Below are 16,175 nucleotides of genomic sequence, written 5' to 3' on the forward strand. Positions count from 1 at the left end.
TATTACAAACCGCTCTGACGAATGTGCTTCCGTGCAACCATGCACAACTATTATGATTCGCTCTCACTAATGTGCTTCTGTGTTGTCATGCACAGCTCCCAGTGTCGACCATGATAACTATTATCATCCACTATGATGAATGAGTAGCTTCCGTGCTGCCAGAGACAACTATTATACTCGGCTTTCACTAATGTACTTCCGTGTTGCCAAAGACAACTATTATACTCGGCTTTCACTAATGTACTTCCGTGCTGCCAGAGACAACTATTATACTCGGCTTTCACTAATGTACTTCCGTGTTGCCAAAGACAACTATTATGCTCGGCTCTGATGTATGTGTTTCCGTGTTGCTCTACACTAGTAAAAGACGAACGCTAAAAATAACAGTTGCAGTTTTCTTTATGCGTGCCTCTGTATGTATATGAATTTCTGCAGAACAATACTTTCTTAAGCGTTTGATTTCCAAAATGTATACATACCAGTAGTAATTGAGAAACACCGTTCCCCTTCATATGAGAACACAATTTAAAATGTCAGAAAGTTTGAATTAGTGTGATATTTTAGCTTTGGTGATGCCATGGCAAAGGCCATTTTCAAATAACTGTACATACTCTGATGGAGAATTATAATAGGAAGCCAATGATACCTCAATATTGAAAATTGTGTTGAGTCTAGACAAAGATATTCACGTTTACGTTACCCCCTCCCCCTAAATTTTGCTAGCCCACAGTGACCCTCTTGGTAAGTACCCTTAGTATGCATAATGGCCTGTAGAATTTTAATGATACTACAATTTGAAACCACATACTACCTGGAGGTGTTCTATAGGGTCTATTCTACCACCCTGTCAAGTCAAACCTTTTCTGAAGGGGGTGTTGAACGAATTTCCTTATTTGGCCTCATATGAGAAATGGCTGCTGGACTATGCAGATCTGAACCAGAATCTGAACAGCTTGTTCTTATTGACGACCAAACCAATCCAAGTTTTGTCATAATCCATCCACAACTTTTTTTTTTTAGTTAAAAAAAAAAAAAATCCACACAAAAAATCTTTTTGTTTTCAATTCTCGGATCCAAATCTTCACCAAAATCGAACCATTCCTTCGTCACACACCCAAACTGTCAACCAAATTACGTCCGCAACTTGATAAATCATTCAATATCGTTTTAGCGCCATCTCTCGATGGTGAAGAATAAATAAAGAAAAATTTTATTTTTTTATTTTTTAAATTCTCATATCCGGAATCTTCACCAAAACTGAATCAATTCTTGCGAGATGCACACCTAACCTGTCCACCAAGTTTTGTCCGAATACATCCATAGCTGAGATACCATGCTCTATATCATTTATGGCCCTATCTCTCAATGGTGAAGAATCACTTTAAAAAAATAAATAAATAAAATCTATTATCCAGATTCCGATTTGGATCCTGACCAAAAATGCCTGTTGCTGTCTTTAGCCAGTCACACACACACACACACACACACACACACACACACACACACACACACACACACACACACACACACACACACACACACACACACACACACACACACACACACACACACACACTTGCTTCAAAACTGGACAAAAATCATGACAGACACTACAGACCAACATACTTTGTTTATAACTTGGCGCAAGTATTTCGTTAAGTTATAAACAAACAAACAAACAAACAGACAGGCAGACGTGAAAACCTTCAGTAGCAGAGGTAATAACCCTGAAATTCCATAAAATAAAATAAAATCCGTTTTATTTTATCAAGAGGAAAAGAAGCCTTAATTTATTAATTTGTGCACTGTATTAAAAAATATATATTATATTTGAGACCACACGGAAAACCCTCCAAGGCACACGGGGTGGTTTATTTTGACATCACAAACACAAACCAAACAATAAAATAAATATCAAATTATAAATGGCAGGTGGAAAAAATGAGGAAACCATATCCATTGGATGTGGCACCTAAAACGAAATTAATGTCGACAAGAAACACCCACTCCCTCTGGGAATGAATGAGTTGGGAAGGAGGAAAAGTGTGTCCACGGCTAGCAAGACCACCATCCTCCAGCAGGGGTCAGTCAGCAATGACTGTGCACATGTTAAAATCACATCAAACAACCCTTGTTGTGGGAGCAGGGAAAAGGAGGGGATTTTTTTTTTTTGAGTCCATAATATGACCTCAACAGACAGATTCAAAAAAATTTAAATTTTTTTTTTTTTTTTTTTAGATACTATTACGATGTCCATGTCGGCTAACCGACAAGGAAGTCCATAGACATGGCAGCATGTACATGAACAATTATGTTTGGAAATTTTCACCATAAAATAATTCAACAATAAAAACAAATAAATAAATAAAGTTTCTGCAAATGAGCACGCATGCACATGTTAAGCCAGATCGCTTTCACCAGTAATTGTACTTTTTGGGAATATTTTCACCAAACGGCCAACAAAGCGGGACTCCTCACAAATCCAAATTCATCTTGAACGGGCTCTCCAGAGGTTGTTAGATAGAATTTTATTCAGCATTTAGTTCCAGCAATTGAGATAGAGTCATAGCAATTCTCATCTGAAGCAGCTGTGACTGATGAGGGTGGAGTATTGACTGCGCTTGCACTGTAGGTATAAACGGTATTGCTTGTGCATCAAATTGTGGGTTTGTTCTACCCCCCCCCCCTCCCAAGTACTTTTCGTAAGTACGTTGTTGGAATTAAGCCGTTGGAGAATCACTCACAAAAATGAGAGTTTAATGGATGTTTTATTTGTAATTTGACCTAATCTGGACATTCTCCCCCCCCCCTCCAATTTACTACATTCCGTTATATCTCAGTGCCAGATTCAGTTTTCCATTTAAATTTACCGATTCCAGAAACTACTGAAATAAAATACATCATTAAAGCGTGGTTGGAGGATTTTTTGGGGTAGGTTGGGTTACCAGAAACTCAGCATTTCTTTCTATGCCTTAGTATGTACACATGCATGTAGAGGTTGACTGGAAAAAGAAAAGAAAAAAATTAATAACTTTTTTTTAAACCTGGTGAACACCAATTCCACGTTTTGGAAGTGACCAGAAGCTGAGCTGTGTTGAATAGCAGTACATATGAAGAAGCAAATCATTTCATCAAAACATGAGACATGAGATGTCGTTTCAGCCAGAAAAAGTAGCTTTGTTAAAGGGTGTGAAATCCAATATTCACAGAGCCTGATAACAATGTCGATAACTGGTTTTGGAATGAAATTAGTATCTCCATATTTGTTCTAATCTTTGGGGACACTGGATCAACAACTTACCAGTTGACTGCATTTTTTACTCAAATCCAGGTCAAATACATGCATATTCACTCGACCTAGATTCAAATATCCGGTTTGTTCAGCTCAAGCAGGATGGCTTGCAAATAATCTTGTCACAAAACCTGTTTATGCTGAAACACCTTCCTTTTGCATCTAATCTGAGAAGCATCATACAAGGTACAGTACAGCACTCTAAATTGCCATCTTAGAATTACATTTACTGCAAATAATAATAATAATGATAATGATAATAATAATAATGTTAAAAAAATAACAACGAGAATTGCTTTGCAATACATGTCCCCTACCGATGTGATATTTTCGAAGTCCAAAAAGGGCATAACTGAAAAATTGACGAAATTCCCTGAAACTCAAACTTGTTCTGCAACTTATCATAATAAAGCCATGTACCAAGTTTCAGTTGAACACGTTAAAGGGTATGGGAAAAAAAAGTCTGAGAAACCACAGGTGGGACGCACTGACAGACAGAAAGCAAACAGATAGGGGACTAATAACTACTGTATGAACAAAAACAGTGCAGTAGGTAGAAATCGGTGTTTGTACATTTAAACATGTGCAGCTATACCCTTATATTATTTTTACATTGATCAAAGGAACATGGACACAAATCATATGCAGGACAAGAACAATAGGAAATAGATGTCAGCGTATTTTTACATCAATCACAAGGACATTCATAGACAATGGATAGACTAGCAGTATGATATTTCAACCTGCGATTCCTGCATCATCTGCAAAGTGTTCAGATAATAAAGCTAAATAGGCCAATCCAGAATTTGACCAAAAGTACCTTAGCAGTCCAGACCAGCATGGGGTGCTGCATCATACTTTCTAAAAAAAAAAACACTACTTCTATCAAGTCTTTAGCAGCCATAATTATTCCCATCTTGTGGGGTTGGCGAGGGAAATTTTTGGCCCAATTATTCAACTAACAGGCTGGCTCAGCCTGACAATCAACTGCAAGGAGGCAGGAATTTGTTCGGGGTGCTTGCTGGTGAGGACTCGCCTCATCTTCACGGTAGACACCGATCTTAAATGTCCAATGACCATTGCTGACAAACAGGTTCATGTCCTTCTGGCGGACTGTGCACACATTGATGCATCGCCCAGCATGCTAAACATGAGGGTTAGAGTTTAGGCTGGGTTGAGATTCAAAACGTTGAAAATGGCAGGCAAGACAGTGCAAAGGCAAGTGTGCATACCCCCAAGCTATCCTTCTGGTACCTCCTACATAATGTGTGCATACCTCCAAGCTATCCTTCCAGTACCTCCTACATAATCAGTGTGCAAATTGAAACTCCCAAAACCAGGGTGCTGCTCCCTCTGCAAACTTCACGCAAACAGACAGGATTTGACCGAAGAGTGGAATTTATTAAAAACAAACTCGAAGGGAGTAACAGTGCAGGGGAAACTTATGGATACTGAGAAAACAAAAGGTGTACAAGTGTATGCATATACCAATTCAAGAAAAATACAACAGATTTTATATCTGCAAGGAAGGATAATGCCTGCAACAAGCTACCCAGGTTTACATCAAGTGGAATGCTAATCAGTGCCAATTTGAAATCGGGCCTACCAAGGCCTCTTGCGAACATGAAACTTATCAATGACTCGTAAACAGAAAAGTCACTAAAGTAGGAAAGTGCAACCTCAACAAACCTGTTAACAGGACAATGTACAACTTCATGGGCAAAGCACATGCCTTTTAGGAGTCCAATTCAAACAAGCAAGGGTTTTTGGATGTTGAAGGTCAGTACCTGTGTCAATAGGTTTACAAAAGAACAATAAGACAGCCGACTTATAAAGAACTATGTACATGCATAAACATTTAACCAGAGGCAGAGATGGAGCTTGTTGCAATTTGTGCATCAGAAACAGAATTACAGAAGTCTAAATTGTGTTTAATATAATGTTTTACATCGAAATAATCTGTTAATGACTTCAAAGTTTTGTTGCCTTTATTTTTAAAGCGATTGAAACATGGAGGAGCAGATTATGCAGAAGGGTGAGAAGCCAACACACCAAAAATGGAGCAGTGGAGAACCAGCAGAAAAGGGACAAAGAGGAAAGATTACAAGTAATAACACATGCCGATGACAAACGAAAAGGGGATAAGCAGATGAAAGAAAAAAATATAAAAAAATAATTAATAAAACAGGATGTCATGCATAGCACGAGACTTGCGTAATCCATAAAACAAATATTTGACCTTAAAAAGAATTGGTAGTTGAATTCAATGTCCAAATATGCAAATCCTCTTCAAATCAATCAGATGAAAATTGACAATTTTAGAAATTTGGCCAATGCAGACTTTTTGGCCTGTGTTGACCTCAAAAATACTTGTTCATTGAATTCAGTGACCTGATATGCAAATCCTCTTCAATTTCAAATAAATGGGATGCAAATTGAGGATTTTAGAAATTTGGCCTATGTTTGATCACCAATAAGCTTCTTTCTTATGACAACTCTACCAGGTGGTGAAGTTTCGTGAAGATTAGTTTAAAATTGTGACCTGGAGGTGAAAGTGCAGGTGAGCTAGATGGTGACAGTGAGAAAAAGAAGAGATCAGGAATGTCACGAGACGGAAATAGTTTATCATTTCAAATGTGTGGAGGGAAGAACACCACTGGATATAATCTGAAGCAATTTCACAGTTGGGAAGAGAGAAGGACAAAACAGTGCAGGTAAGCAGTTAGCCTGGATGCAAGGAGGGTAATTACATCAACCAGCAATGGTGAACAGAGGTTGTTTTCACCAGTCTGTTTATCTCAAAATGTTGTGGTGAAATTTGGTAGATAGGTTGGGTGTTTGACAAGGAGAAACTGATTAAATTTTGGTGAAGATCTGAACCTGAGAAATTTTTTATTTCAAAGTAATTCTTCACCGTTGAGAGTTGGGGTCAAAAACGATATAATACAGCATGGCTTTTCAAAAAGTTGTGGATGAATTGGTTAGATGACAAGAACAAGCCAATTAGATGTTGGTTAAGGACAGCAGATCAAGCCTATCAGTGGGATACAAAGCAAACTATTCAGCTTGGCGTAGGTATGCGCTCTACCGAGTGCCGTTCTGTTTAACTCCGCCACCGAAAGTGGAAGGAGGTTACGTTTTCACCCCAGTGTGTTTGTGTGCAGGGTATCTTAAAAAGTTGTGGACAGATTCAGATGAAACTTGGACACACTGGGTGTGTGATAAGGTTGGATCAATTCAATTTTGAATATTCGAAACCGGATCTGATCATTTTTAAGTGATTCTTCAACATTGAGAAATAGGTCTAAACCGATATGGAGCACGATATCTCAAAAAAGTTGTGGATGGATTCGGACGAAACTTGGTTGGCACATGTGAAAAGGACAAATTGATTCGATTTTGGTGCAGATCCGGATTCGAGAATTTTTTTTACATTTCGAAAGCGATTCTTCACAATTGAGAGATCAGGCCAAAAATGATATATAGCATGATATCTCTAATTTATTGGGCACGACATGTTCTAATGGATCAGGCATTACGTGGCAGAGGTATGTGCTCTACTGAGTACCCTTCTAGTTATGTATGGATTGAATGGGTAAGGGGAAAGGTGGGGCAAAAGCAGATATAAAGCAGTAGAAAAATGTTAGGCAAGAAGTCTGTCGGTGGTGGGAGAGGATCAGACCCTGAACCTCAGCTTCTTGCCAAAGTCATTCTAATCACCAGAGCCTGGATTGCAATATTTCCAGTGGCATAAGATAAGATCTGGTGGCTCTCATCAACAAAGGAGAACCATGCTCCATGGCCCTATAGATGAAAGCCTTGTATACTATTAGGAACCAAGAGTGGCCAAGCTAAGACTTGGCCCCCAAATTATTTCCAACACTCCTCCTAATCCTGCATTCCGAGTTAAAATACATGATCAGCCCAGGAAGGATCATGGCAGATTGTCCAAGAAGCTCCAAAAGCTACAGCTCTGCCAAAGGAATGCAGAAGCAATTTTTGAGACTAGCCATGCAGCCTTTACATAGACAGAGTGAATGTGTAGAATTGGGAGGCATTTAATGCCATCTCTTCAAATTTTCTCGATATCTGCAGACAAGGACACTGCTGCAGTCTGCCTGTTTGTGAGAGACATTTTCCAGAATAAAGTTGCATCAGATGCAGAGATAACAGGGGTGTTTTCTTTTGGGGTTTTTTTTTGGGGGGGGGGCAAGGGAGTGCTCTCCCTCAAGACACTAAGAGGTCTTTAATACAAACCAGGAACATGATAGGTCACAAGTCTGCCATGAGGGACAACAACCTCCAAGGCAAGGGCAGGAGCAAAGAGATTACATCAGTGCACTGATGTCCTCAAGACCATGATAAATTTAAGGTTATCCAGATACTACTCCACCTTTGCAGGTGACATGCTCACTTGCTCCAGGGAGTACACTATATGGAGGCAGACTTGGGACAGGAAGGGAGACAAAAATTAGGAACCTAAACCTCAAAAGCTGGCTCTGCCAAGATTTTAAGCAACTACAGTAATATTGAGAGAAAAAAATAAAATAAAATAACCAACCCTCAACAAATACTGCACACAAAAGCACATCACGAAGGTAATACGAGCATCTCCGAGAACCACGTCACTAAGAATACAGACCTCGAAAAACATTCCTGTGGGTGTTGATGGGCCCAGATAAAGAAACAAATTGAGCGAATGTAGCCATTTAACATGGGACTGCAATAGTCCCAATTTACTGCAGAATCCCTGTGCTATCAAAAACTGCAAAGAAGTTGATCTTCAGTAATGAAATCCTTGATGGCTGTATAGCACGTTCCTTGCTTGCTGAGCAAAGACTAGACACATCTCCCTTCTCACGTACAAATACACTGAACAGCAACAGCATCATGGTGTCAATGACATTTGCTCAATGGTGTCAAAACCCACCAACAACTCCTCATCCTTAACTGGAGATGGGAGATGACCAGAAGCAGCAGCTTCGCAGCATACAGAGATTACAAAAAAAAACATCATAATCAATACGTTTGTATAATTACCCAGCTTTCTGGGAATCATTCCCCTTTCCCTAATTTTTTATTTTGTTTCCTTTTTCTGCTCTCGTTAGGATTTGAGCTCGTGACTTATAGTTGCAGAATCTACAGTACTCACTGTTCAAAGCACTTTTGATTCCCGCAGCTCCAGCATTGTTGGTTCTAAATTTATCAACTTCCTTTCATTGATTACTGTACATCACTTCATCACAAACTTCAGTGTACTAGTCCAATTCTGCCTTCTGGTTCAACACTGCAGTCACACAAAACATCATAAACTGCTCTGGTAAATGTACCATTTTAAATGATCGATTTCAGGGCAACGTTTTCAACAGGACAAATCAATATTCCGATAAAACAAAAGTTTGGTTTGTAGGTGTTGCACACCCACTCATTTTAGCTCACCTGGAATGTAGTATACTCAACTTCTCTGAAACTACAGATAAAATTTTCATGAAACTTTACCAAAACATTAATCACCATGCATGTACCAAAGTTTGTTCATGGAATAAAAAAATAAATTTGTTAAAAAAAAGGGCCCTAAGGGGTCAATGGGTTTTGTCCCCCAAAATAGGTATTTGCTTTCTTCACAGAAATGACACACAATTCCAATGAAACTTGACTACAACCTTCAACACCCATGATGTGCCAAAGTTTGTTCATGAAATAATAAAGAAAAAAAAGTGGGGTCTAAGAGGGTGTTGGGGGGGGGGGGTTACCCCCCCCCCCCAAAATATGCATTTGCTTTCTTCTCCAAAACCACACACAACTTCGATGAAACTTGGCCACAACCTTTATCACCCATGATGTACCAAAGATTGTTCACATCATTAAATAAATAAATAAAATCCATAGGTATTTACTTTTTTCTCCGTTATATATTTTGTAGGTCATCCATGCCAACCAGTGGTTTCCTGGTTATCTTATCCAGCCGCCACCAGGTGAGCGCCCAGGGGTATTATTCTTCATGGGTTCTTGAGCACCCACAGAGTTGGCATGAATTGAGTTTGGACAGACAGCAACACCACCACTGAATATGATGTGGGGCTCATCAAAACGGAAGAGAAAATGACCAAGGGGAGATGGAAGACATCCTCAGAGAGAAATGTTTGTTAGGCAAACACTGTTGGGAACTTTCTCAGCAAGCCCAATGGGACGTGTCAGTGTTATTAGAAAATGGACCTTTAATATTGGTGGACCGCACAGTTCAGGAGAGGGGTGGATGAGACTGGAGGAGGGGTGGGGGGGTGAGGAGATGGAGCATGCTGAGTTCGCAGCAGGGTACAGTGAGGTCCACGGCAGGTTTACGTGCTCATACAAAAGATGATGTGAGCTCTGCTGTGCTGTATCAGAAAGTCCATTTTTATTCATCACACGAGTATGGAATTCTGTCTACAAAAAGAGAAAAAAAAACCCAATTCCATATTGGGGGCAATCTACATATAGAATCAGGTGTATGCAGTGTGTGTAGAGAGAGCAAACAGAAAAAGAAGATCTTTGAGAAAAGGAAGAGTGAGCATAGAGTCAAAAAAGAAAAAAGAAAAAAAAAAGAGTTTGGAAGATGATAAGAATGAAGGAAGGAAATACATCGAGGGTAAAGGGGGAGTTCCACATTTGGTGTACACAATAAGTAGATGGCTCCTTCAAATCGGTTGTTAAACAGTGTTATGCAAAGGTCACAGAGTACAACTTCAGATAGGATGGTTAGACCACTGCAGTAGCATCACAAGTTTTTGACTCCATTTGTTTTTTTTTTAATCAGATACAATATATAATCATTTGTTTATGAGAAGCAACATTAGCGAGGAAACCGAAAGAGCAAATTGATCGTAATCGTGTTTAAAAGGACCATCTCCACATCCATTAGGCATAACAAGGCAAAGATGGCCTCCATATGGCATGGATGGGAACAGAGAGTCCAGCCTGTGTGGTTTATTTATATATATATATTTTATTATTATTATTTCTTTTTTATGGGCACGTACTAGTTGGAACAGCAATGACAGAAAGCATTCCATTCTAAGCTGGCTGAATCATCCGTCTGATGTTCAGCCTCAAAAAAAATGATCAACAATCATTTATAGTATCAAGGATTCACGACGGTGGCTAATCAGAGTAGATGGATCTCCATGGACGAAGAGAAAACAAAAATGGTACTCGGTAGAGCAAGTACCTATCCCAAGCTGAACAGTTTACCTTTTGTATCCACCGAGAATCCAGATCTGAACCAAAATCTAATCAGCTCGTTCTTGTCATCCAACCAATTAATCCACCAAGTTATTAAAATATCATGCTACATATTGTTTTTGACCCGATCTCTCAATTGTGAAGAATTATTTAAAAAAAAATAAAAACATTTCTGTCTTGAGATCCAGATAATCACCAGAATTGAATCAGTTCTTCCTTGTCACACACCCAAACGTGTCCACCAAGTTTCATCTGAATCCGCCCAAAACTTTTTGACATATTGTGCTATATACTGTTTTTGGCCCCATCTCTCAATGTTGAAGAATCAGTTAAATTAAAAGGCCTGCTGTTGGTTTAACGGTTCGGGTGGCTGGTTTAAGATTTTAGGGTCTTGAATTCATTACCATTGAATTAGCACCAGGTGGGTTGACTCAGCCTGTCATCTCATTCGTTGAATTAACACCAGGTGGGTTGACTCAGCCTGTCATCTCAACCGTTGAATTAACACCAGGTGGGTTGACAGCCTGTCATCTCAACCATTGAATTAACACCAGGTGGGTTCACTCAGCCTGTCATCTACTGTTGAATCAACACCAAGCGGGTTGACTCAGCCTGTAATCTCACTCGTTGAATTAACACCAGGCGGGTTGACTCAGCCTGTCATCTTACCGAGGTCGGCAAAATGAGCACCGGCGTGCTGGTAACAGAGGGCATTGCATCAGCACTCCCAGAAAAATGATGCAACCAGCAGCCAAAGGCTGCATAAGAATAAATAGAATAAAATAACTTGAATTAAATAATCCTCGTATCTGGATCCCGATCTTCACCAAAATGTCATCAATTATTCCTTAGAACACACCCAACCCATCCACCAAGTTTGGTCCGAATCCGTCCACGACTTCGTGATTGTATCCTGTTGACAGACAGACAGACAGACAGACAGACAGACAGACAGACAGACGTGAAAACACACAACCTCCATGCCTTGTAATAAGTAATAACCCGTCGACGATTGATACGTTTTCCCTCCACGACTCCAGGTTACATGTAGTCAGAGAGCGTCGCACTGTCCAAGTGGATAAACTAGTTGAACCAAGTCGTTTTGCGACCGACGATGGAACAAATTTACCACAGAATATTTGAACCGATAAAAATCTGAAATCCTTCCCGACAGCGAATGACCTTTCCATGAGCATCGGGCTTCGCCGTCAATATGAACACGCGGAGCGAAACCTTTCAACATGGACATGCGGTTCCCATCCAAAACCTTCCGCAGAGATCAATCCGTGAAGTTTCCAAAAACTTGGAGATTCCTTAGCAATGCGTAAACATGGAGCGCAGGCCCGAGCGAGCGAGCGATGCGCAGCGGGCGATTAAACACGTGGCCACTGAATGGACCGAGTAACTGAACAAGCCCGGCACAACTCACCGGAAACGGCTGGCAAAGTGCAGCCGGTCACGCAAAAAGTTCAGTTAACCCCGAGGGGAACTGATGATGTTTCCACGACGACAGGGGCCCCGGGCACGGAGTTCTTGAGGACGTGCTGGCCCAGGACCAGGTGCGAGCGGGCGAGCGAACCGGCGCTGGGCAAATCCGTAAAGGTTGGAAGTTTTTGTTTTCTCCGTGATGCGGATGGTGAGAGAACGAAATCCCATCCCTTAAAAATTTGTTGGCGAGCTGCAAACCCCGCCCCTTTAGGGCTGCAAACCCCGCCCCTTTAGGGCTGTTGAAGAGCTGCAAACCCCGCCCCATTAGGGCTGCAAACCCCGCCCCTTTAGGGCTGTTGAAGAGCTGCAACCCCCCCCCCTTGGGGCTGTTGGCGAGCTGCAAACCCCGCCCCATTAGGGCTGCAAACCCCACCCCATTAGGGCTGTTGAAGAGAGGCAACCCCCCCCCCCTTTGGGACTGTTGGCGAGCTGCAAACCCCGCCCCATTAGGGCTGCAAACCCCACCCCATTAGGGCTGCAAACCCCACCCCATTAGGGCTGCAAACCCCACCTCTTTATGGCTGTTGAAGAGCTGCAAACCCCGCCCCTTTAGGGCCATCAAAGCTGTAAACCCCGCCCCCTTAAAGCTGTCGGAGAGCATTAAACCCCGCCCATTAATATCCGTCGCAGAGATGTTGACCTCACCCCCTTAAAGGCCACCCGCGGTTACCATGGATACAACGCCACCACGTGAGGAGTGTAGGGTGGTCAGTTACAGGGCGTTTTTCAGCAATTCCGTTTTCTTTCTTTTTATTACCGACTCCAGCGAAGGTGAACGGGAGGTTATGTTTTTGGGTCGCCGAAATAGGTGACCAGGCCCGTAGCCAGGGCTCAGTATTAAGGGGGGCATATGGACTGGATGGGGGGGCACAATTATTATATTTAATATTTTTGATAACCCTGTATACTATTATATTCATGGAGCATTGACACATCTATACTGAGGGTGCCGTCGCATACTAACCAAATTGATCTCAGCTCGATTTAATATGTTCTGATGTTTTTGGCCTAAAATTATTCGAATGCAGGAGAGCCGCAACAAACTGGCACATTCACAATGCAGATCTTCAATGATTTCTGGGGAATTGGCACCAATTCAGGTGCACTGATACAAGGTGTTGTGAAGAATTGCCATTAGAAAATTAATATACCAGAGATACAATGACTAAACGGGGGAGGTTGGCACCAGAATCAGTGCACTTTGAAATAAGATACAGTCGGCTATGACCTGCGATCATCACATTAAACTATCAACAGCAAATACGACCGGCCTGAAGATACCACAAGGTCCGCATTTAACGCAGTCAATTACACAGAGGTAAGGTTCTGCACAAAGCACTAGATATGGGATATGCAAAGCACCAAACACAACATTTAACTGAAACATCAGAAGTACAAAGCAGCCGACCATGGCGGGTGCTGACCACAACCACACTGCAACCACAACCACACACGCATCACCAGCAGTCACACACACAATCTGAACTCCTCGTATAGTTTTTATACCGCTGCACTCACTGTCAGAAGAGCTGCAGGCGACGCGTCTCGGTGTGGAATCTTCTGAGGACCTTCTCCTTCCATTCATTCAGGCATTTACGTGTGAGGTCTCTCTCGAAGGCCAGCCGTACCAGTTGTGCCTTGCGTGCATGGCGCATGGATCGTCGATGGTCAGTGAAGACATTCCTCAATGTTGAGAATGAGTTTTCACACATGGCAGTGGACGCACCAAATGTTAGTCCAAGTCTCATAGCAGTCACTACACTTGGCATGGCTTCCAGTGTTTTGTGGTATGTTGAGAGGAGTTTTTGTGTTGTCCATCTCTCGTTTGGCTGCTTTTCTGTCTGTGAGAGAATAAACTGCTTTGCAACCACACACTCTGTTTCACTGATGGTTGACTTTGTTAATGTCATGATGTGCTGGAGCAAGTGGGGATCCAAAAACGTGCCATTTTCAGGATTCAAGGCAGCAAGTGAACGGGCGAGTTGTGTGTTGCGCTCACTGAAGCGCTGAGCGATCTCGCCAAGCACAGTGTCAATTGCGCTGTAAAAAACCCTCTGCAGTTCCGTCTTGTCATTGTCGTTGTTTTGTCCTGTAGTCTCCAAAACTACAAACTGTTCCAAGTTCTTATGCATTGTGCGTCTCCGTTTTGGTGGTGCAGGTGTAGAAGTGCGAGCATAGTTGGCCTTGTTCCACAGATCAGTGAACTCATCCTCAGAGCGGAGTTTCTTCACGCACTCTGTCGCACTCACCACCAGTTCCAACCCTGTTAGCAAGTCCATGTCCTGTACCTGCAAGAGTCTGTTAGGGCCATCTAACATCAGCAGTTTTTGTACAAAGATAGCAATGAACATGAAGGCAGGCCCAGAGACTTCCCGCAAAAGCCCAATAGCCTCCATCCTCATCTCTGCACCGTAGGCGCGCTCTGCATCAATCTCCGACAGTAAGGATGTGATATCCTTAAAAGATCCTATGATCACAGACATGGTGGCTAAATGTCCCGTCCACCTTTGATCAAGAAGTCGTTTTAACCGCTCACCTTTATACTGTGCAGCAACAGTGGGCTTTCTGAAGAATTTGTGCAGGCAACAACAAACCTCGAGGAAATCACTGACAGCTTTCTCTGCTGCCAGTGCGTGGACAACTACCAGATGGAGTTGGTGATTTAAGCAGTGCACATAGGGGATTTCTCTTTCCAAATATCTCTTGCAACAACTTTTGCACCCCACCGTGCTTCCCAGCCATTACCGAAGCCCCGTCGTACACCTGACTTAATATTTTTGACGTGTCAAGTCCTGTTTTTGTCAGCTAGCAATTATTAGGTCTGTCAATGCTTTTGCATCTCCAGCATCGGCTGTAGCTATTGTGAGTAGATGATTGATATGTTCTCACATTCAGTGGGGTCCCTCGTCCCACCCACCTTGATGGTAAACCACGATGTGCCTACTTCTTCCACGATGGCATCCGTCACAACATTACTCAATGTGCAGATCAGTTCATTCTGCATTTCCGGACTAGTATAGCTTGCGTTTCGTGGGATATGCTTTATTATGTCGGTGAGCTCGGTGTCTTTTTTGAGTGTGTAGTTTAAAAGTGAGAGGAAGAGCCCACTGTGCCGTCTGACATATCCTCAAAATGATCAAGGCTCCCTCTAAAAAGTATCTCATTTTCGGCGAGAAATCCCACATCTATAAGAGCAGACACATAGTACCGGTTTCTATTTAGCTGGTCAGCATTGAGGAGTGTGGAAATCTCCTCACCGCAATCGATGCGCCTCTCATTATCCTTCCACCTCAAAACACAAGTTAAATGTTCTTTTGAAGTTGCGTGTTTGTGAAACCCCCTGCCTTTCTCAACGACATGTTTCCAATTCCGGTAGCCTCGCACTGTGAAAGTAGAGTCCACTGGGCCACGTGCGGTGTTAAACTTCCTACATGGATAGCGGAATGCTGCATCTGTCTGCACACTGTATTCCAGCCATTCATTAGTCTGGTACCACGAGGACACAAACGAGCGACTCTTGTTCTGCGACAGATGGCCAGGGTACTGCTGAAGAACAACTTGATTCGGTCTCTCACTTCCAACATCATCGGGAAGCAGCTTGACGGTCACACCCGACCCCGAGGCCGCCGCCGAGCGTGGAAACTCGGCTGTCTGTGCTGGGGCTACAGCCGCAGGGCTGACGTTGCTGGCTTGGCCAGGTTGGCCAGCTTCTGACGGTATTTCATCGACATGATCGTCTTTTCCTCCTCCTCCTCCAACCCCCTCCCACAAGATGTCTTTCATCATCTTCTTCATTTTCGTCGCTTGCATTTTTTCCTTTTCTGAGCCATTTTCGTTTATCCATCATCCACGTCCTTTTCTCCTGCTGCAAGCTCGTGCTCTGTGATTCGTCTCTCGCGACTCGCGTCACTAATCTCGCGACTCGCGACTCGCGTCTCGCGAGGTTTGACGGTTGACGGTGTTATTTATTAAATGATCCATCCATCAAAAACAGGTTTTATTTGCATAATTTCAAATGTTAGCACGATTAAAAACACACATATTATTAATTTTTATTATAAAATTACTTTTGTAAGATGGAGGGTTGACGGGTTGTGAAGGTCACGTGGTGCACGTGCACTTCATCATTAATAATGTAAATTTATGTCTTTTCCTTAATCATATTATCATATTA

General features: G+C 42.1%; 1 protein-coding gene across 4 annotated transcripts in view; it reads right to left on the minus strand.

Moving 5' to 3' along the window:
* LOC147011970 (syntaxin-binding protein 6-like) overlaps positions 1-12,217 on the minus strand; it is a 77,588-nt gene extending 65,371 nt beyond the window's left edge. The window contains exons 1-2 of one of the 4 annotated variants that reach the window (XM_085857857.1): positions 11,943-12,206; positions 8,445-8,579 (exon numbers count right to left, since the gene is read on the minus strand). Coding sequence is in view for 1 of the 4 variants with exons in the window: in XM_085857855.1 (XP_085713981.1) it covers positions 11,696-11,709 (14 nt within the window). In the remaining 3 variants the exon portion in view is untranslated. Of the gene's footprint in view, positions 1-8,444; positions 8,580-11,497; positions 11,635-11,695; positions 11,890-11,942 lie in introns of those variants that run through there. The other 3 variants (XM_085857856.1, XM_085857855.1, XM_085857858.1) reach the window with 3 other exon arrangements.
* Positions 12,218-16,175: the final 3,958 nt, after the last annotated feature.

This window comes from Eptatretus burgeri, chromosome 15 (assembly GCF_056783735.1).
Source record: "Eptatretus burgeri isolate ZD-2024b chromosome 15, Ebu_testis_v1, whole genome shotgun sequence".
Lineage (NCBI taxonomy): Eukaryota > Metazoa > Chordata > Myxini > Myxiniformes > Myxinidae > Eptatretus > Eptatretus burgeri.